We start from the raw sequence: 21915 nt of genomic DNA, 5'->3' as shown, positions 1-21915 counted from the left end.
GATAAAATCAATAGGTGGCCGGCGATTATGTTCGTGCATTTCATGGTACAGGTCTTTGAAACGTGCATGACACCCGCACGGAACAAAGAGAGAGAGAGAGAGAGAGAGAGAGAGAGAGAGAGAGAGAGAGAGAGAGAGAGAGAGAGAGAGAATTTCCGTTAAGTCGTTAACTGACCGCAGATGCCATTTGCTATATAATGGAGAAGTGCATGGTTTCATCGGCTTGGTGCTAAACAGCTCAATACCGGCGAACTTCGAACTTATGCCTCTTTTAATAAACATTGCAGAAATTGCAAGCGTACATGCACGATTATGCACACAGTAATATAGATATATATATTAACAAGCTTGTGACTGTCTGCATATAATAGATGCAAATAATCGTACCCGGTACATACCTACAGCATAAAAAATTAAAATGAATGTACAATACATCTAAAAGCATGTTCAAGAGAATAAAAAAAGAAATTAATCATTCCTTTAGCATGAAACCAACGTAAAACTATGCGAATATATTCCTGCGGAAAACGTACAATAGAGCTCAAGAATCTTGAAAATTCGCATAATCACTCTTCGCCGAGTACAACACAGCGAGAATTCCACTGGATAATTAAGACTAAAACTTTACATAAAACGATAAACGGGAGGCACAAAACAGTTAAAAAATATAGTTGAACTATATCATCTCCGAAGTTAATGGCTCATCAAAACGACGCATAAAATCAAATCGTATATTCTCTCCCTGATTCTCCTCTCATTCATTCTTATGATCTCAACTTCAACTCTGTTCTGTTGTTTTTGTGAAGGGAGCCATTAACGGGCATCTTTCTTTCCATCGTCTTTTTCTATCTCCTTTTCAACTTATTTTTCTCTGAAGCTATGCTACCTACAAGAGCTAACAACAAAGCCCATCCCTGTAGAGATTTCCAGGTGTTTATGGAAGTGTAATCGGCCTACTCCAGCGGTTACAGAACCACTCAAAACCTTTCCAGATGATTCAACATTGCACCGGCGAGCTGTGATGTTCCGGAAATGGATACCGTATGACAAGTGCGACCGTGCAACAGAACATCTGAAAAATTCTGAATTTGAGACTTTAAGGTAATTGCAAGGAATGATGTCGAATAACGGCCTCCTGGAGCAATATTTAGTGAGAACTCTCATATCCCAGCTACTGGAACAGCCAACCTACAAAGAAGTTTGCAACTTAAGGGCCCCATACACTGAACGATTGTATGAAGACTGTCTGTACCGTTCGTAAAAACATTGTGTATAGGCTTGTCTGAATGCAAAGGTGGGCGGAGTTTCGTGTCTGAACGATCTCAGCTGAAATCTGTCAAGACCAGGTTGCTGGCTTGCGACTTATGTCTAGTCATACACGGGTCGTTCAATGCATGTGTTTGTCTGCCGATATAATGCTATCGCGCACGTCTCTTCGAGAGATGATGCCATGTCTTCCCGAGACAAAATCTCTGCCTAGACTGAAATCGGTGCGGAGATCGTTCGTACTGTATGAATAGTGTGTGTGTGTGTGTGTGTGTGTGTGTGTGTGTGTGTGTGTGTGTCGATAACGACAATCGTTCAATGTATGGGCCCCTTTAGTCGTACATAATCAAAGCTGCTCAGTGGGATGGAATTCTGAATAGCGCCTCCCAAGAGAACTTCTCTCCTACCCGGAGATAATAATAATACTCCCGGAACAAGGATACCTGGAAGGAAGCTGGATGTTTGTAATGTTAGCTACCAGGATTAAGGCTATTCATAATGGAATATAGAAATATGTTTCAATAGAATTTCTTCTCGGAGAAAATGCTAAAATTCTGGCTAGTTCTAAAATAACGAATCTCGAAGAATTTTAGATCAACTGACTTTTTAAAGCCCAGCCTATTTGGAATAGGATAGATCATTTTACCCTGCTAGATATGTAAGATTATAGAATTAGCACTAGCTGGAATAGCAAGGTTATGGAATTCTGGGTACAACAATGTACAGTAGCGGCCTAGGTTCTAACACTAAAGGCTACACAGCGTTCAAAGACTGTAAGGATATCCTAAAATGTCTCTTGTCCTTTAAGTCGTTTTGTATAGCTTGTACACTCTTGCCCGTAGTTGCCATCAAGAGGGAGTCGAAAGAGGTCACTTTTTAACAAAAGTTGCATTCCTATCTCTCCCAAACTTTAATATAATATGTGGCCACCCACGAGATCCAGCTTTTGATTTTTTTTCTTTTGTTCGACAGAATGCTTAATCTATTCAGCACACCGTACCAAAGACCTAACCTTGTCGTAAGTAGTTAATATAACGTAATGTGATTGTGCGTTCTGCAACTATCAACAATTAAATGAAGTTTCCCAATAATGAACCAGAAATGGGACGAGAAAATCGCATATTATCATAACACAGATAACACAGAATAGTTGAATGTAAAATCCAGCTAAAATATATTTATAACTATATATAAAAGACTATGATACTTTATAAACTGATTCCAGTTTCAATGACAGAGCAAACAACGGACGTGACGCAACGCGCACATAATGACTCGGAAAACCCAACCATAATAATTAGTGCTGGGAACGAGAGCCATTACGCAGTTAACCTTCAAGATTTATATCATAAGAAGTCCACCGCGCAATGTCTATTCTAACAGAACATCAACTTTTTTGTACTCTTGAACACAGGCTTCTTTTGGAAAGTTAATTTTTTCACCAATCGTCGCTTCTTCCGAACGTTGCTTTCTCTCTCTACCTGGATCTGAATAATCCATTGGCCCTGATAATGATAATGATAAAAACAACTAACTGGATAAACAACTCTCATTTTCCCACATTTCCTACAAGAGTAAGCTATGGTCGCTCCCTCTCCGACTCGTACCTTGATAATCCTTTGACGTGCGTCCCATAATCACTTAAATGGGACTATTCTGTAAACCTCCGCTAAACTGAAGGAATGCGTCATTATGGTGCTGAAAAACTGCACTATTAAGTATTCAGGAAGTTATGAAAAATGAGTGAATAAACATTACTGTTCAAAATGTACACATACTTATACAAAAACTGAAATGACCAACAACATGCGAAGAAACTGTCCACATTATAGGCTGCACAAAAAACTGTGGAAAAACCTACAAAGTGCTATAAAATACCAATTGAAAACACAACCAAATGGTAATAAACAAACAAAAGAGCTACTAAGAAGGCCACTCCAGAAGGGGTAGGGGCTAATTTGCCCACGGAAAACGAAAACCCAAATTCGTCGCTTAGCTTAAGTAATTTCATCTACCGTGTCACCCAATGATCTTCGAAGAATAGAGTTGACAGATGAACTTTCTCTTAATATCCTTTAAAACTTAATATGTGGTGCAATACGTCAACGGCTGATTCAACCACTGAAAAACTTACTTTAACTTTCGCTATTTAACTTCACTTCCCAATTTCCGTTGTGCCTCTGACCATAAATATAATCGCGGACTTATAAAAACAAAAAATAAAAAAATTTTTGCTTTGATTTAACTTCGCTTCTCAATAACTACAATAAACCAAGCAACACAAAGGTAATGTTCAATATTATTTAAAAATACAAAGACACTGGTCATTATTATTATTTAAGGGTCTTTATTTAAAATATATATTAGTTTGGTATGGAACTGAATCGCTAACTTGCCCGGTGAGCATCCAGAAAAAAAATACCGAACTCATGAACAAAGTGAAAAAGTGACCATAGACTGATAGAAAATCACACAAAAACATATACCCCGAACCAAGCACAATACAAGTATAATTGAAAAAAATCAAGCACCAAAGCATGACACACTATAATTGCCGGAGATCACTTTTTGTTTCTCCATTCTGCAATCTCTCCAGTAAACCTTCTTGAAGAAAAAAATAAAAAATAAACAACCCCAACTGCTGCTTTAGTACTGCAACTCTGGATAACCGGTGTAATCATTCGCAAAAGACAGCCTTAACAAATCATCTTCTGCCGCTCCTTTATTACTGCTATTGCGTACATGGCTAAGGAAGATTCACGGACTTGTAATTAACTTTCACTCTCGAAATACCTTCTCTTCTCATCCTCCTCCACTCCCGAGTACCTGTCGCCACATTCACATTCCAACACACACACAAATGTGCCGATTGTTTGGGTGTATGTGTAGCTGTATTTCGTCTCTCCTTAGAGAGGAAGGTTCGGGAGGGGGATCAAGCTTCCGATCTTCAGCAAGGCTTTCTGGGATGAGGCTGCTGTCATGTCACTCTTGACTGCAACCTACCAGTCCTACTAACAGGCATAAATTCAATGCCTAAAGAGGTCCATTTATGTCAGATACTCAACTCGGCTCTTCTCGTTCATGATGCAAGCATTCTAACCGACTGGATTAGAAGGATTACTATCATTATTACTAGTTTCACTATAAGTAATTTTTAATATGTAAAAAGGTAAAAAGCAAAACTTAAAACATAAGCGGTCCGAATTCTACTGTAGGTACCTGTTAAGCTCTAATGCAGTTCTAGAATAACTATCATTATTGTTACTACTATTCTCCGTTTCCCATCCCGGACAGGGAGGGCTGGGGACGGGAACGACATCCGCCCGCAAAACATCTGCCAAGACAATTTATGAAATGACACGTTCAACGAATGTAAGAAACACCCAGAGAAGGATCACCAAAAACAGTAGCCCTGACTAAGGATTGTGTTGTGTTCAAGTTAATTTTTCCCTTAATTTAGTTCATCTCAACATTGTTCCTTTTCAGTCAATTCAAGAGAGTAAATCTGAAAAGAAAAATTCAGATTCTTCCACAAATAATTCTAATTGTGCACGAAACCAAATGAAAATTATACATACATACATACATACATACATACATACATACATATACACACACACACACACACCAGGACCAACAAAATTCACATCAGGAAATATAACAGTGAAACCGGAGATTATTCAAACGTGTTAGGCTTAAAAGCAGAACCATTTACCATCATCCAGTTTACTTCAACTTTTGGCACATCATCCAGTTTACTTCAACTTTTGGCACAGTCATTTTTAAAGATTTCAGTGGGCTAATGGAGCTGAAACTATAATGCTTTTGCGACACACAAGACATTTGAAATAATTCCACTTATGCACAAACTCCTATGCCATTTTAATCAAAGAAAGATGAATGACCGTCATGGCGACATAATACGTTTCAAGAATGTGTAGTACATGTTCACTGGGAAATCCAAAAGGGATATCAAGTTGCTGAGCAGACTGCCACAGAATAGTATACAGAAAAATGAATAAAAGAAACTTAGTGAACATAAAAAGTGATAATGCAGATGAAAGTAAATAAAAAATAAACGAGGATAAAAATTTAAACAAAACATTAATAAATACGCAAACAGCAGCTCAGATACAGTTAGGAAAATATACTATAAACTAACATTATCAAGCTACCTTCGGTCATTTCTTGATTTTTATATAGACTTTTGACATTATGCCAATCACTGGGGCAACTAAGGCCATTCAGCGCTGAAACGGAAATTGACAGGAAAAGGTTTTGAAAGGTGTAACAGGAGGAAAACCTCGAAGCAGTTGCACTATGCAACAACTGATAGGAGAGAGTGGACAGTAAGATGGAGGAAAGAAATTATGAACGGAGGTACAACAAAAGGAATGAAAGTAGTTGCAGCTAGGGGCCGAAGGGACGCTGCAAAGAACCTTAAGTAATGCCTACATTGCACCGAATGAGGCGGGCATTTCTTTAATAGCAATTAAGTACAAGGAAAAAAAATTAGAAGAAAATAGTAATGCAAAGATAGAAATGCCTTTCGAAGGGTGGAAAACAAACACACACACACACACACACACACACACACACACACACACACACACACACACACACACACATATATATATATATATATATATATATATATATATATATATATATATATATATATAATTTCTGCTCCATACTCATCCTGTCCACCCAACCAACGCCAATAGAACTGGAACGTCCTGCACAATATGAGGGCACTGATCAGAATCAAGATTACATCCAGAAGCCATATGCATTACGTAACGAGACACGAGGAATCTTATCCAAGCAGGAAACGAAAGCTAGCTTCGCTTTCATTTCACTTCCTATAACTTTACCAGAGAGAGAGAGAGACGAGAGAGAGAGAGAGAGAGACGAGAGAGAGAGAGACGGAGAGAGAGAGAGAGAGAGAGAGAGAGAGAGAGAGAGAGAGAAACTGGAGTCAATCCTGAAATAAGGAAAAATAACTGAGAAAAACACAATGATAAACTCGATTCTCGAAGTTTAATAAAATCGTAAACGGCTACTTTACACACACATATAGTATATATACTTCTAACTACTAGAACAAGATATATTATATATATATATATATATATATATATATATATATATATATATATATATATATATTCAGATGTGCCGCAGGTTAAAGTGAAACACAGGATATCAATCCATGACCGGCAAAACCAGTCACGATTTACGCCCAACGTTTCATTTTATCCCTGTCGTACATCTGAGCGCTCGGGCGCGCCCACTCACACATTGTGTGCGTGTGTGTGTATATATATATATATATATATATATATATATATATATATATATAATATATATATATATATATATAATATAATATATATATTATTTGACTCTTTAATGAAAGTGAATTGCCTATGAGTGTTGCGTTGCACACGGGTGCAAGAGAAGGGGTTGAAGCTGTCAAGATGAATGGGTGGCGTAGTATGGCGTCACATGAATCGAAAGCGCGAGAAATGCAATAAAGGTGGACGAAGTCATTTATGTTGTGAAAGTTCCTTTAAATGGGGTTCGTCCATGATTCAACAATGACTGTGTGAATATATCAGTGACAGTGCTGCTTCATTTCACTACCGTCACTCCTTATCGACAAGAAAAATGTTAAAAAATGACACACACACTACAAACAAAACCTTCAACTCGCTTTTCCCCTTACGAGGCAACGACATAGAATCTAACTAGACACTTCACAATAGGAAACGTTACGGCTGATGCCAACAAGAGAGGCCCCAAAAGCAGACCTTGGCAAAATGTCTCCATTGTCTGCCAGACTACCAGACCTTATCGTAAAACTGCCAAGTCAACAAAAAACAGCTCTATATGACGTCGCCAGGCAAAACACTCAGAGCAGTGATTATGGTACACCTTATTTTATAACTTGGGGGTTCAAGATATGTGATGATGAGCTTGGCTCTTTTGGCTTTACCCAAGTGAATGTAAGAACTGTGAATAATAATAATAATAATAATAATAATAATAATAATAATAATAATAATAATAAATGTGTTTCTATATCGCATCTGCAAGCAGTGACATAAGTATAAGCAAATATCACACCAAATCAAATTGCTAACTGCAAGTGGTAAAAAACTTTTTTTTTTTCTTTTACTTCTTGAACGAATACCTTTGTGTACAGCCACAAAAAGTTGCTACTGAGGCAGAAGAAAGCGGAAAAAACGTATCCAAACCTTACCAACAATACCTGCAGTAATTTCGATTCAACTCTACCTCAAAGTAAGGCGAAAATTTGCAGGATAGGATCGCACCCTTTGCCGAACCAAGGCTCAGGACCTTATCGCTCTGAATAGGGCCACATTTGCAAAAAGGAACAACGATCACGTAAGAGAAATCGACTCTATAATAAAAGAATACAAATAGGAAAGAAAAGAATCCCATAATAACACCGACTACCAGTCGTCAAATCATCCCATCTGGGAGGAGGATGGCTGGCTTGCATGGCAATTACGAAGGCTCATAAGCAGGTGCCCGTCAAGCATTCTAGATTTTAAACAATTCAATGGGTTAATTACGACCAAATTCTTTCTAGCGTGCGCTTCTCTCCGTTCGCTCAGGCTAAGAACCTCTGTCTAGTTTCATCTCCACATAAATGGATGCAGAGATTTGAAGGTCACCGTTGAATCTTTCGTCCCCTGTCTCGCTCCTTTTATCTCCACTATCACGGCTCCTTTCTTTCACTTCTGGTTCTCTTGCACACACATTCTGGTTCTTTCTTTCCCTTTTTCAATGGCCCTATTTATCTGACATCTAATAGTTCCTTATATCTCCAGTTGAGCGCGTCCTTTCTCTTTCTCTCTATTTAGCCCTTTATCCCTCATTTCGTTATTTTTCCTCATTCATCTCCTCCCATTCGCACATATTGCATATTGGTTAATTTACCCCCAATACATCTCTCAAGAAAATCGGCTTTTCCTCAAACATATCCCTGCCTTTACATTCCTTATATACGGTGCAATCCAGCGCCCGACACCGTACCCTACCACCACCTCTCTCACTCTCTCTTTAATATTCTGGAAAGGTCGTTAATGCATTCAAGTGCTGCTGTGGTTCGACACTGGTAGCAGAGTCCTTCAACTTGCCTTCGTGTGCTTCGTGAACTTCAGCGGCAGCATGACTGAAATTTTTGGTCAAATCAAAATCTTTCATAAGAATCACTCATTTGCTGGATGCAGTTAAAATAATGTTGACATCACACACGAATGACATCATTACATCTGAGGCCATTCACAAGCAACCGGTTATTTACGTTGCTTTCACTACGTTTGTGAAACAGATACCAATGTCACTGAACCTCAAAACCGCAGACCTGTTCTTCTAAGAATACTGTTCGCCAATTAATTCCGAAGATGAAGCATCGACACACGAAATGTCGAAATTCTTACAGCAATTACTTCGTAACAGTCGCGCCTCTTCCGACAAAAACAGAAGAAAATTAAACTATCATCTTATTAAACATATCAAAATTCTCTCAGAAACTGCAAAATGTTCTCAAGCTATATTAAATACCCTATGGAAAATCATGCTCATGCTTAAAATTTCTGCTTTACAAACTACATTATAATTACTGCTGTTGTAATGACATCCTTCACCACTTCTACTTTTATAACTAGTCCTCATGGTGCATTCGTTATGATATCAAAGCCAATCTTTATTAAAATGATCAAAAAAGCTATTTTCTAAAGATAACGAAGCATGCCCGCCTCAGGCAGCTCCCCAATTAATCGTGCTTTCCAAGAATTCATGTATCTATTCTCCATGAGATAGATACGCCTAGACTGACAGGTGGGGAGAGAGAGAGAGAGAGAGAGAGAGAGAGAGAGAGAGAGAGAGAGAGAGAGAGAGAGAGTAGGAGCAGCATTTTAACAGGCTGCACCCAAATATATAAGAAGGGAACAGGAAGTGACTCACTCAGTAAAGGTTATTTGATTAGTCACAACCAATGCAGTAGAACGGAGATGAAAAAAAAAAAGACAACAACTTTGCTGAAACAAGAAGCAAAGCACGAAATATCAATGGAGCTCTGACAGCATCCGTCGTAGCTCCTCAAGTAGTTATCTTATTATTAATCTTAAACGCTCGGTATCTTACGCCTAAAATACGCAATGCTTCAATCCATCTCTTTTACAATTAAGCAATGTTTTATTTTATACATATGTACACAATAAAACACTTCGAAATGCAAGCGGCTGCCCGTTCCACCTGTCAGCTTCTCAAAAAATATATACATACAAATATATATATATATATATATATATATATATATATTATATATATATATAGTATATATATATGTATATATATATATATATATATATATATATATATATATATATATATATATATATATATATATTTGTGTATATATATATATATATATATATACATACATATATATATATATATATATATATATATATATATATATATATATATGAGAGAGAGAGAGAGAGAGAGAGAGAGAGAGAGAGAGAAGATTGTGTATGAAATTCAAAGCTAAGTAGCTATGTATATGTCGGTCGGCAAACTGAAACGTCAGTGAGGATAAGGAGAAACAATCTACATGTTAAACAGGAACCAAAACGATGAATATTCATGAATTCTCCAAGTACTCGAAAAAATGTCTTCCCACCTTCCGGTCTAACTTCAGCTGGCCCTAAGCTGACGCATCCCTGGATACATCTCCCAAACTGAGGTAAATTTTCGTAAGAAAAAAGTAGTGTTTCATCATTAACCCTAACACGTAATTACGGTTCATTTGTGAAGACTACATATTTGATACCAATTTTGAGAAGTACAATTTCAGACACTGCTTTAGGCCGCCAATTCCAAGCTGGAGTTTTGCTGAAATCACCAGATTAAAAGGAAACTCCGCCTTCGCTTCATACGCAGTTCTTGGGTCATAAGAAAAAAAAAAAAAAAAAAAAAAAAAACTACTACCGAACAGCCTCACCCACATTTCTTGACAGCCAAATCTCCTACAAATGCTTTTCATTCTTGCAACCTTTTTAACCAATTGCTAAAGTGAACAAGTGCGGTGAAACTTCCCGTATACATGTGCAATCAAGTATTTTAAGCTCGTTCGCGTTCGGTATGCATGTCGATTCCACGGTTCGACGCTCTCTCTCTCTCTCTCTCTCTCTCTCTCTCTCTCTCTCTCTCTCTCTCTCTCCGACAAAAGGGGATTCATTGCCCCTGTTTCCTGCCATCTTCTGCGAAGGCAGAATTCGGCTTTTCCTTCAGAGGTAGGCCCGCTTCTATTTTCCTTCGTTCTTTTACCAGATCTACGATATAGCTATACAGCCAATGCATTTGAGTTGTTTGGTGTTTCTACTTTGCATGGAACTTGTGGTTACTCAGCAACGGGATCAACGGCTTTACGTGACTTCCGAACCACGCCGAGAGGGAATTTCTATCACCAGAAATACACATATCTCACTCCTCTGTGGAATGTCCGAGAATCGAACTCGCGGCCATCGAGGTGGCACGCCAACACCATACCGACCATGCCGCTTGCCACTGCATTTGATAATCACATGAAAATATGAAAGAAAGCATAGACATAAAAAATGCAGTAACTGAAAACCAAAGCTATATAAAATACGTACAAAAATACAAGAACAAACATGCAACAGGTAAGATTAACCAATGACACTAATTTTAAGATTATAACTGACTCTCAAAAAAGAAATAGGTGCAAAAATGGAAGTTGCCACTTCAGTCTCCGTCTCATCAATGTAAAATAAAAACATGTAAATTTTCAATCAAACTTGAAGGCGACGAGGGGTTAATATGTGTGCAATACAAGGACGCTGCAGAGCACAGCTCTCACCACATCAACAGCAAAAATCCTGTGCTTCTCCGATGCAAACGATAGAATTCATCGTCTTGTGGCAAAACCCCTCACTTGAGGTCCTTTTAAAAAGTATCAATTTTCTCACACAAAAATAAACAAACCCGAGACTTGGTGATATTCTAATAGGAAGTGCCCACCACCCTCTCTCTCTTCTTGAAGTACAAAACAAAGACCTAATTCATGCCGAGTCAAGTAGAAGGAAAGAGGTAGACGCTGGGGAGTCGTTGCTCATTTCTCGATTGTGAAGCCGAAGCCAAAATCGACAGTTAAAATAAGAAAACGCACAAATTTCTCGTCAACCTCACCAATTTGAATAATTTTCAAGTTCTGATAGTCTACCTTTGTTTCCTACACCTAAAATTTAATAACCTCACAATTTATTTTAAAAATTAACTATAACTATATAGCCTATGTAGACGAACATATACACCCACACGGCACTTCTTGGATAAGCTTGTCACTTCAAGGCTTAAGACTAATAAAGAAACAATTCAAGAGACCTGATGCCCGCGGCAGGATTCGAACCCGAACTCGATACGTCAGAACGAGATTAACTCTAGGCTATTCACATGACCCAAAAATATGTGAAGAAATCGATTAGTCAAGAGGTAAATAGAGCAATTACGAATGCATACATATCTGGTAAAAAACTGACAAGTAATTCATTTTTCTTATATATATATATATATATATATTATTATATATATATATACATACACACACACACACACACACACATATATATATATATATATATATATATATATATATATATATATATATATATATGTATGTATATAATGAGAGAGAGAGAGAGAGAGAGAGAGAGAGAGAGAGAGAGAGAGAGAGAGAGAGAGATAAACCTGAACACTAGTCGGCAATTTCACCCCGTGCATTATTAACTTGGGAACTCCACCTACTCCAAAGCAGTCTATTAACACCAGCACACATCTTCACTGGTCTCCCGTTCGGTTCAACACTTGACGGCTGTCACGGAAGGCGTCCCAAGATACAGCACCTGCCCCTAAGCTTCCGCTGGTGAGGAGTTGCAACGCTGAATGGTTGAGTAGTCGAACAGTGGCAACGGCTTTCTTTGTACACTTAGCTCGAGAGATGCATATGCAAACACATCTTCGGCAATAAAGATCTTAATGCGGCAATAATCGACGTGTTTTCTCTGCGGCCAGATACTCAAGGAAACACCTAATACACACTGAACGGTATATTTGGTAAATATGCAAGCTACGTGTTTATATGGACATCTAGCATCGTCGGTGGCCCGAGGTTACCAATGTTATTAAAAAGGACATTTATGCTCGATCGCGTTTGCTACGTCCATTACATATGAAGATGATTTGGTATTGTAATCATTTATAGGTATAGAACAGAAGGAAAAATAAAAGATATCTTGAATACTACGAACAAAAGTACACAAATGAGAATATGTATGCTGGAAATTAGATTTAGCTTGAATTGATTTAGACACCATCACATAATATAATAGTTCAACGTTAATCAGCAGATTGTAAGTATTCTTCACAATTCCCTTGATCAATTGGGCTATGTTATGCGATGGTCTAATTTACGATCACTACCGCAACTTCGACACCAAAAAACCTTCTTTACCACGATTCAAAAGAAAGAAATTTAATGGTATATAGATACAAAACCAGGTCTAATAATCAGAATTTCTTTCAACTGCAAATTATTTTTTAGGTGATAATAAAAATACAATTTCAAAATACAGGAATCCCACAGCCAGTGTAGACGTGTTTGTTTGTTTGTATGGTGTTTTTACGTTGCATGGAACCAGTGGTTATTCAGCAACGGGACCAACGGCTTTACCTGACTCCCGAACCACGTCGAGAGTGAACTTCTATCACCAGAAATACACACATCTCACTCCTCAATGGAATGGTCGAGAATCGAACCCGTGACCACCGAGGTGGGACGCAAACACCATACCAACCACGCCACTAAGACGGCCAGTGTAGACGTGAAACAAATCGAAATGTTCACACCATAGCACAGGACTCTTCATGCTATAATGAGCATGGGAGGATGTCACAGGGAAATAGCAGGCGAAGCACCTACTTCAACTGGCAAGTCTTCTTCACACCTTCAAGCTAAAAATCTATACTGACATACCACTAAGGGAATTAGGCCTAATACCATGATTATTAATTACGATTTAGACTTCCCACATGGAACGGGCAAAAGGGTATAAGTATATACTATAATGTTCTAAAAAACATGCTTAATAAATAAATAAAATAAAAATATATACACCGTTCACATTGAAGAAACAATGCGAAAAAATTTAGAATTAAATGGAAAAATAAAACTTAGAAGGAATATGCACCCAATTCATAACTATGAGTGAGTCAAAACACACTTAAGGAATGATCATGCCAGAATACCGTGCAAACCAAGATTATTCTACGGGCTGCTTGTACAAGCTCAAGTTCGACTAGAACAGTCTTCTAAAAAGTACAGAAATGTGCAACTAAGGCGAGGCGCTGAGCGTTCGTTACAGAAAACTGTGATGAACCGAGACATCAAAGTATGGAAAAATTTAGCAAGAATCCTATTTTTCTAGCAAAAGAATGAAACCTTACAATACTATCTTAACAATAATTTTTGAAGGCTTCTTATATGAACTGTGACAACTTTAAAAAATAATTCTGGTATGATAATTATAAAATTTCCAAATATTATGTAATTAACCTTATATATACATATCTATACAATCCTCAGGACTAAGATTCTAAAATGAATAATAAAATTACTGTATTAAGTAAAATGTTTCTTCAACTACTTAGTATATACCATGTCAAGTTTTAAAAATAAATTCTTGCAAATCTTAAGTATATATACTAATCTCAATATTTAGTATTATACAGTATAGTTCCACTTAATAAAACCATCCAGCAAATTCTCATAGAGATAAGAAAGCACATAAAAGCACAGATATGTGAATGCACCTTTGAAAGCCTAGCTATGTGAAAATATTTTCATTTTCACGAATATATAAAGGCAATCTTAGGAAAGAGAATGTCCTCAGATCTATTTCAAATGAATATGTGTACATTAAGGATGATTACAACAATTTAAAATATAAACACTAAACTCATCTCACAATAAAATATGTACGTCAGCTCACTGACTGAATTTACCTATGCTGTTTCATCCTATCTCTATAGTGTTTGGTCATATGAGAAAAATTATTCATGAAAGATAAGCCAACATTCCATAAATACCTATGGTGGGTCAATTCCTTTCAGTGCCAGAATCACAATATTGTGCCCTCGTCACTGGTTCTTTCTAACTAACCATCCAAATTAAGTATAAAAAAAAATAAGCACTAAAGTGATCCCCAGCCTGTATTCGCGCACTCTGGATTTGTGAACTCACGTATTCGCAGATTTCTCTCTGGAACATATACCCCCATTATTTGCAGAAAATTTGCCTATTCACGATATTTTTCTATGAGAATTATCCACAAATTCCTTTTTTTTTTTTTATTAATTTCATCATAAAACGCACTTTGTGATAAAACCATTAAAAAAACCATGTACTATAACATTTTTGGTGGGTTTTCCTTGTTAAAAAAAAAAAAAAAAAAAAAAAAATTATGCATTTTTAGGGGGTTTAAATTATTTGCGGATTCTAGCTATGGAGGGGGGGGGGGGGGTTCTGGTATGCATACCCCGTGAATACTGTGATAACAAAACACCAATTCCAAATATTTCTAATACTACTGGACTAAATTGAGAAGCAGGAAAAAGCTCACCTCAGAATTTATTACAGAATCTTAGAGTTTACTACATCACCACTATGATGGAACCAAAGGTAAGGTCTATAAAAATCATCAACTCAAGTACCTAAAATCATAGTGGATCTCATGATTGCTCTTGATTATTCTTATAACCACTTGTAACTGAATAATACTGATATGCAATCACAAACATCACTTGGGATTTGAGTCTATCTAGTCTACAAAGGCAGCAGGGGAATTCTTAAGTACTGTATGTGCAAGTAATGCAGTTAATTGTTTGTTTGTTTGTATGGTGTTTTTACGTTGCATAGAACCAATGGTTATTCAGCAACGGGACCAACGGCTTTACGTGACTTCCGAACCACGTCGAGAGTGAACTTCTATCACCAGAATTACACATCTCTCACTCCTCAATGGAATGGCCGAAAATTAAACCCGCGACCAACGAGGTGGGACGCAAACACCATACCAACCACGCCAGTGAGGCGCTGTAATGCAGTGAATGAAAGAATACATTATTAAATTTAACATAGTACAGAAACCTGCACTAACTGGCAACAGTAATGACAAATGGGTTCCCTATAAACATAGCTCCAACATGATTTAAATAGAAAATATTTACAATATACAAACCAAGAAATCTGGGAATCCATAAAAGTTGAAGCAAACAAAATCTGAACGTAACTATTGCAACTGTCTTTATTCATCAATGAAAAATCCTTTAGAACTGCATATACTCTGTAGCTACTTGTGGAAGCCTATTAGAGCCAATACATACCATGGAAACAGCTAGAGCTCACTGCTTGGTAAGTTAAAAATAGGAATAGCTTAAAACACTTCACAGCTGGTACACACACCTACAAGAAAGTACTACCATAAGTTCAACAACAGTGCTGGCATCTAAAGGCAAAATGTGGGGGATCGACTTTGCAATCCCAAAACAACTATACAACAACTTTCCTCGAATGTACAACATAATTGACCCACACTTAAGACTTACAAAAATTTCTAGTAAAATACTGGTGTAAAATATGAAAATCAACTTTGCATTTATCACAAGTACTGCAGAAATTTAAAAAATTGTACATATGTACTTATATTTAGTAAACATAATGCATAAGATGTATGACTATCACCTCACATATCAAAGTCTTCAAGATTAGTAATGTCAGCCACAAGGAAACTTTCATATATGCTTTCACTACATAAATGTAAGGAGTTTTCACCAAAAACCACATTTTGTAGTAGTTTTACTGCTTTAAGTCTTTTACTTCTCATCCTTTAATTTTCCAAATTTATTGCTTGAATTTTTGCTTACTCTAATCCTTTGGAGCAGTTCGGTAAGTCTAAATTCTCATCTTTATTGGTTACACCAATAAATAAAAAAAAATCTTGGAATGCACTGACATGAGGGTTATCGAACTACAACTGAACATATCATACGACTGTTTGTCCTTCAGTCATAAGTAATAAGCTTCAAAACTTCTGACTACAATAGTTTCATCTTTTGATGAAACTCTTATATACTTCTGTACTGATAAGGAGACAGAAGGGCAAGAAGCCATCTCAAAGCTTCTGTTACTACGAGAAGTGTTTAAAGACTTCCCATCTTGAATTCTGAAAAACAAACCAGTCATAATACAGTGGTACCCCAGTATTTGTGGGGATGCATATCAGACACCCCCCGCAACCCCGTGAATAAATGGAACCCCCTATAAAAATGCTTAAAATGGCATATTTTGTTAGTTAGAACTCAAGAAAAACCCACTAAAAATTTTTTGCAGTCCCCGTCGTAAGCCGGAACATCGTCAAAAATCCTAAGAAAACCTTACTTTTAATGCTTTGGGTGCATTGAAAACTATGTAAACTGCATTCTTATTGTATTTTTCATTAAAAAAAACCTTCAAATATTGTTTATTTTGCATTTTTGGTGTCATATTTCATCTGCCAGATGAGCATTGTAGGCGTCGTAACCCTGGAACATGTGTCGTAACCCTGGAAATAATGTCTGATGAATATAATGAGAACCGCCTTAACCTCCGAATGTTGTAAGCTGAACCCGTCGTAACCCGGGGACTGCCTGTAGTACTTGTTTTTCTTAATAGTTTTAATCACAAGAAGTGCATTTTATGAAAGGAAAAAAAGAAAGGAATTTGTGGATATTTCTCATAGAAAAATACCACCAATAGCACAAATAATGGGGGGAAATGTTCCAGAGAGATATCCGCGACTGTGCAAGTCCATGAATCCAGAGAACACGAATACGGGGGTCCACTGTAATTACGAGAACACAAGAAGCTAAAAGTGATCACATTCTAGAAATGAACGGTATGAAGGATTGCGCAAACTGGCTGAATCTGGCTATCATAATTTCTACAAATCACTACATGTACTACTATAGATACTTTAAATACTGATGTAGCCTATCTGTAACACAAATTAAAAAGTAACTTGCCTCAGATACCAGCATTTTTCTTGGAATAGTTGATTTACAGGAGGTTACCTCCATGAGATCATTCAATTCCAAATGATGACCATCATAAGGCTCACTAATGAAGAATTTGCAAAACAACTAACACCTCAAGTGGAAGCTTACTGAACCACCTATTTCTATAATCACATTAAATGGACTGCTTATATCTTCCAAGGAAAATTACTGTACAGAATCACTTCTTAGATTAAGTTCCAGTTGGAATTCATTTTATTCTAATTCTATGTCTGGCTCATTACAGGCAAAATCTAGTTTTAAGATAACAATGTGTACTATACTCTACACTGTACTGTACTGCAATTTCCTTTCAACAACCAACGGCCATTACAATTTTATTTTAAATATTAAATTTTCCTTAAATGTATGACAATGAACTTAAACAACAGTTGTTCACTTTAGCTCAACTTGGCTATATGTATTTTATTATTCACTCTGCAAATGTAACTTGTATAAATTTTGTTTAGGTATTTGACAAAAATTACACACCATGGAGAGACCGTTTAGTACCTTTAACCTGTTGTGAAATTTAATTTTCTAATATTTATGGCAACCGGCAGGCTACTGTAGCTCCTAAAATAAGGAAATAAAAGTGCATTTGGTACCCCTCAGTGTGCCTTGTATGGCATGCTTTGGATGGTAATAAAGGTTCTTTCCTGTATCCTTACACACCAGCTAGTACTTGCATTTTTCTTCTTTTCTTGTGTTCCCTTTAGTCTCATCATTTAAGAGCAAATCCTATGGGGATGCCTTATATGTTGATGAAAAATGATGACCCATAGGAATTATAAAAATTTAATGCAGTTTTGAATGTCTATATGTTTCTTGTGATAATATTTACTAATTAGTTACTGGCCAGATGAAGAGTTAATGAATCTTATTCTGAAATCTTCATGTTCTGATCCCTGTTGTTGGTTTGATGCATAGCAATTTCTTACTGTGACATCAATTTTACATCCGCTCAGGTTGATAGATAACATGAAAAGGAGCCCAAATCACCTCCCATTATCTTTGTATGGAGAATTGTGTTGTTCTTCATGCTGCTGCAAGTTACTTTGTGTTACTACTTGGCCAGAAAAATTTTTAGACACTTTTTTTTCTTCACATACGTGTATAGAAAAGACTATCCCACTTTCCATGACTGCATCGTGCCTTACACTTTCTTTTCTTTTGGAGCTATTCCTCAACTACCCATCCAAGGGTAGAAGCTGGCCTCAAATTGAAGATACCAACATTAAACCAACAGAGTAAATGGCTCTATATTCAATGCCCTGGCCAACATCTTATCATACAAACGCCAATACTGAATAAACAGGTGTTTTCCACCTAGAAGCAAATATACTACTGTCTAAAGTCTAAACCAAGGGGGTGAATTAAGCAGTCTCACCCCATTCCTTAATGCCCTGTTATATCTCTAAACTGATTTTTATGATTGTGAATTTTAATGAAGCTCCCTAATATAAATTACTTTATTCTCATGTATTTTCTTCCCAACATCAAGATTGCTTTCACTGATTTTGGTTAGTGCAAGAAATTAAGAAAATTTCTATACCGCATTCCTAATCAAATACAGCATGGGGCTTATTTTCAAACTATACACAATAATTATTAGCTAGTGCAAACAAAAAAACAATGGCTTTATAAATGTAGGCCTACATCTAATTACCAGTCAAATATGCCTGAATTTTGGCTGATTCTGCCAGACAACTTGGCTACTCTAGAACACCTTGAAAGATTTAAATTATTATAATAAACAATATTAAACTCTATCCACAAGCAAAAATTCACCGAAATATATCATATTGTAGAATAATTAACTATTACCATTCATTATCCCATCACTCTCAACACAATAACTATATACCTGGAAAACAGGTACGAATTGCAACCATCTTATATAATATCTTATCTAAGTCACAGTAATCTCATACTAAATAGCAACAGTTCAAAACCAAGGAACAGGTTTGGTGAGAAACTATAATGTTTATATAATTCTTTTTAACAACCTGGTTATTTGCTTATCCCATTTGGCAGATACATCATAAAACTGGATTTGTATGAGAACACGATACGTTATATATAGGTATTACAGTATATGTGACATGAAACCAATTTATTTTAATACTGGAATACCTAACTGGGCACCATGAATAAAATGCTTATAGCACAGTAGTAGTATGCTTAAAAACCTACTACTTCTTCACTCATATAATTGATGGTTGAATTTGTTTAAACCATCCATATTTTTCTTTATAATTTCTTAAACTTAATTTTGAAGTTTATCCTTTAATATACAAATTGAAAATAATTCAATTGTCTCAAGTGGCAGCATTACACAAGAAGCACCTGGGCTATTCTAACCAGACCATCCTTACATAGCTGGGGTCTTTAAGCACAAACTACACCTCCAGTAAACACCTCTACTGTGTCCACTATGCAGTTTTACCCACTGAACAAGAATTTTAAGTATAATATTTATTCGGATGACTGTAATTAACCCACAGGGCCCAGTACTAAACACGGCGAAATACATTGGACACCCCAATCCCTAGGTGGATGTCGTATCCGTGGTTACGTTCCTTGCAGTTCGAGCGGACTGCTTCTGTAGAAATACCCTTATGAGTAGTCAACCCTTTCGCATACAACCCAGTTTCCTTTAAATCAACTGAATCTTTAGTTAACATCTTTGCACATTTTACCAAGGTAAAGAAAATCCTTCTTAAATGAAGAAGTACCACTTTAAGGCGTAAGGAAAATGGGCCAGGCAGTTCTACACCATGAACTTAATAAATTATGAAATATGGCAAACAAGACAACTTCAAACATAGCCTATACTACAGCGGTTGAGTTAAGGCTAACGTTTCCCGTGGCACAAATTTGCAATCTAAATTTATCAATTAGAGCCAAATACCCTTAAGAATAAAAAGACGGCTTCTGCTGGTGGTCTTTATAAGAGGACGAAATGGGTAGTATATGAAGCTAGAGACAAAGGCCTTAAGGGACTGGTTGTGCTTTGGCTTATCGGGTTACGCTACCAATGACCACCTAGTCAACTTTCCCTTTCCTTCAAAGTCTAAATTACCGATAAGATAGGGTATGTGAAACCTACTTTAATTCCGTGTTAATTCTACTCCAGACACGTCATTATGCGTTAAATACGATCTATACGTTGAACCTTTTTTTTCCGTTACCTTGTTTAGGGTCCAACTCCTGACGAGGTTTGCCCACTTCTCACGGCGAGGTTTAAATCCCCAGCAGGGCTGACCTTACTTTACTTTATCTCTCAAAAGTGGAAATTTCTCATCAAACGGGACTTTCAGCATTATAATACGAGTGTTTTTGTCAAATAATGAATGAATAAATGCTAGAAATAACAGAAATTTGGTGAAATGGGCGAAAGCACGACAGTCATTTCCTTAGCGAGGAAACGCTACAGGTGTTGAGATACCTAGCCTAAAAGCAATACTCCTGGTTTCCTTTGTTTACGAATGCATTTTGGATACTTACTATTTGCAGGATACATATCGTGAGGAGGATACATCTTCCCGAATGCTGCCCACACCCCATCGTCACGCACACATTCAAAATTGCCTTTCAAGAACACAATTATGACAGAAAAACCTCCAGGCACGGACAAAACTGACTGACTCACTCCACGGCTCAAACAGTACTGAGTGATGAGTTTTTGTCTCGGTGAAGGTGAAGAGGCTCAAGTACGTCCAACCAAGCCAAGGGACTGAGCAATGTTGCCAATGCTGTGGTGTTACCTAATTATAGCGAATTTTACATCTATCATATTTTGCAAATCTAAAACTTTATGTAACACAACAAGAGAAACAACACTCCTCTTTAAAAGTCTGTTGATATTTGTCTTTTACCAACCCCTACTAGTTAGGTTTCTTTGAAATATGGGTGTCTTATAAAGGTGGAGCGATAAAATTTAAATGGACATTAGTATTCTCGCTCTCTTTTGCAAGTTTTTGCTAGTTTGCACCATAACGGACAGTCGATAGAAAGGAAATTATTCTACACACACACACACACACACACACACACACACACACACACACACACACACACACATATATATATATATATATACTATATTATATATATATTATATATATATATATATATATATATTATACATTTGTCAAAACGTTACAACTTTTATCAGGATATACGTAGATATTTGATTTGATTACAATACTTTTCAAAATTCACATCGCTTAAAAGACAATAAAGTAATGTATCTTTGAATATCAAGAACAGGTGACATAATGGATCACATGATGCCGTTAGAATATCCCGTAGACTGGAGAAAGAGAGATTTTTTAAAATCAAATGTATGGAGGAAATGATAATTCTTGATAATGAGTGAATTTTGACATGGAAACGCGCACGCACACACACATAAAGAGAGAGAGAGAGAGAGAG

General features: G+C 36.7%; 1 protein-coding gene across 1 annotated transcript in view; it reads right to left on the bottom strand.

The window, feature by feature from the left end:
* LOC135210881 (sodium/potassium-transporting ATPase subunit beta-1-interacting protein-like) overlaps nt 1–21159 on the bottom strand; it is an 86509-nt gene extending 65350 nt beyond the window's left edge. The window contains exon 1 of the mRNA XM_064243806.1: nt 20986–21159. Coding sequence (XP_064099876.1) covers nt 20986–21045 — 60 coding nt within the window. The 5' untranslated portion in view covers nt 21046–21159. The remainder of the gene's footprint in view (nt 1–20985) is intronic.
* Between the last annotated feature and the right edge of the window lie 756 nt (nt 21160–21915).

This window comes from Macrobrachium nipponense, chromosome 4 (assembly GCF_015104395.2).
Source record: "Macrobrachium nipponense isolate FS-2020 chromosome 4, ASM1510439v2, whole genome shotgun sequence".
In the NCBI taxonomy this organism is placed as follows: domain Eukaryota; kingdom Metazoa; phylum Arthropoda; class Malacostraca; order Decapoda; family Palaemonidae; genus Macrobrachium; species Macrobrachium nipponense.
This window is presented reverse-complemented; position numbering and strand designations above follow the sequence as displayed.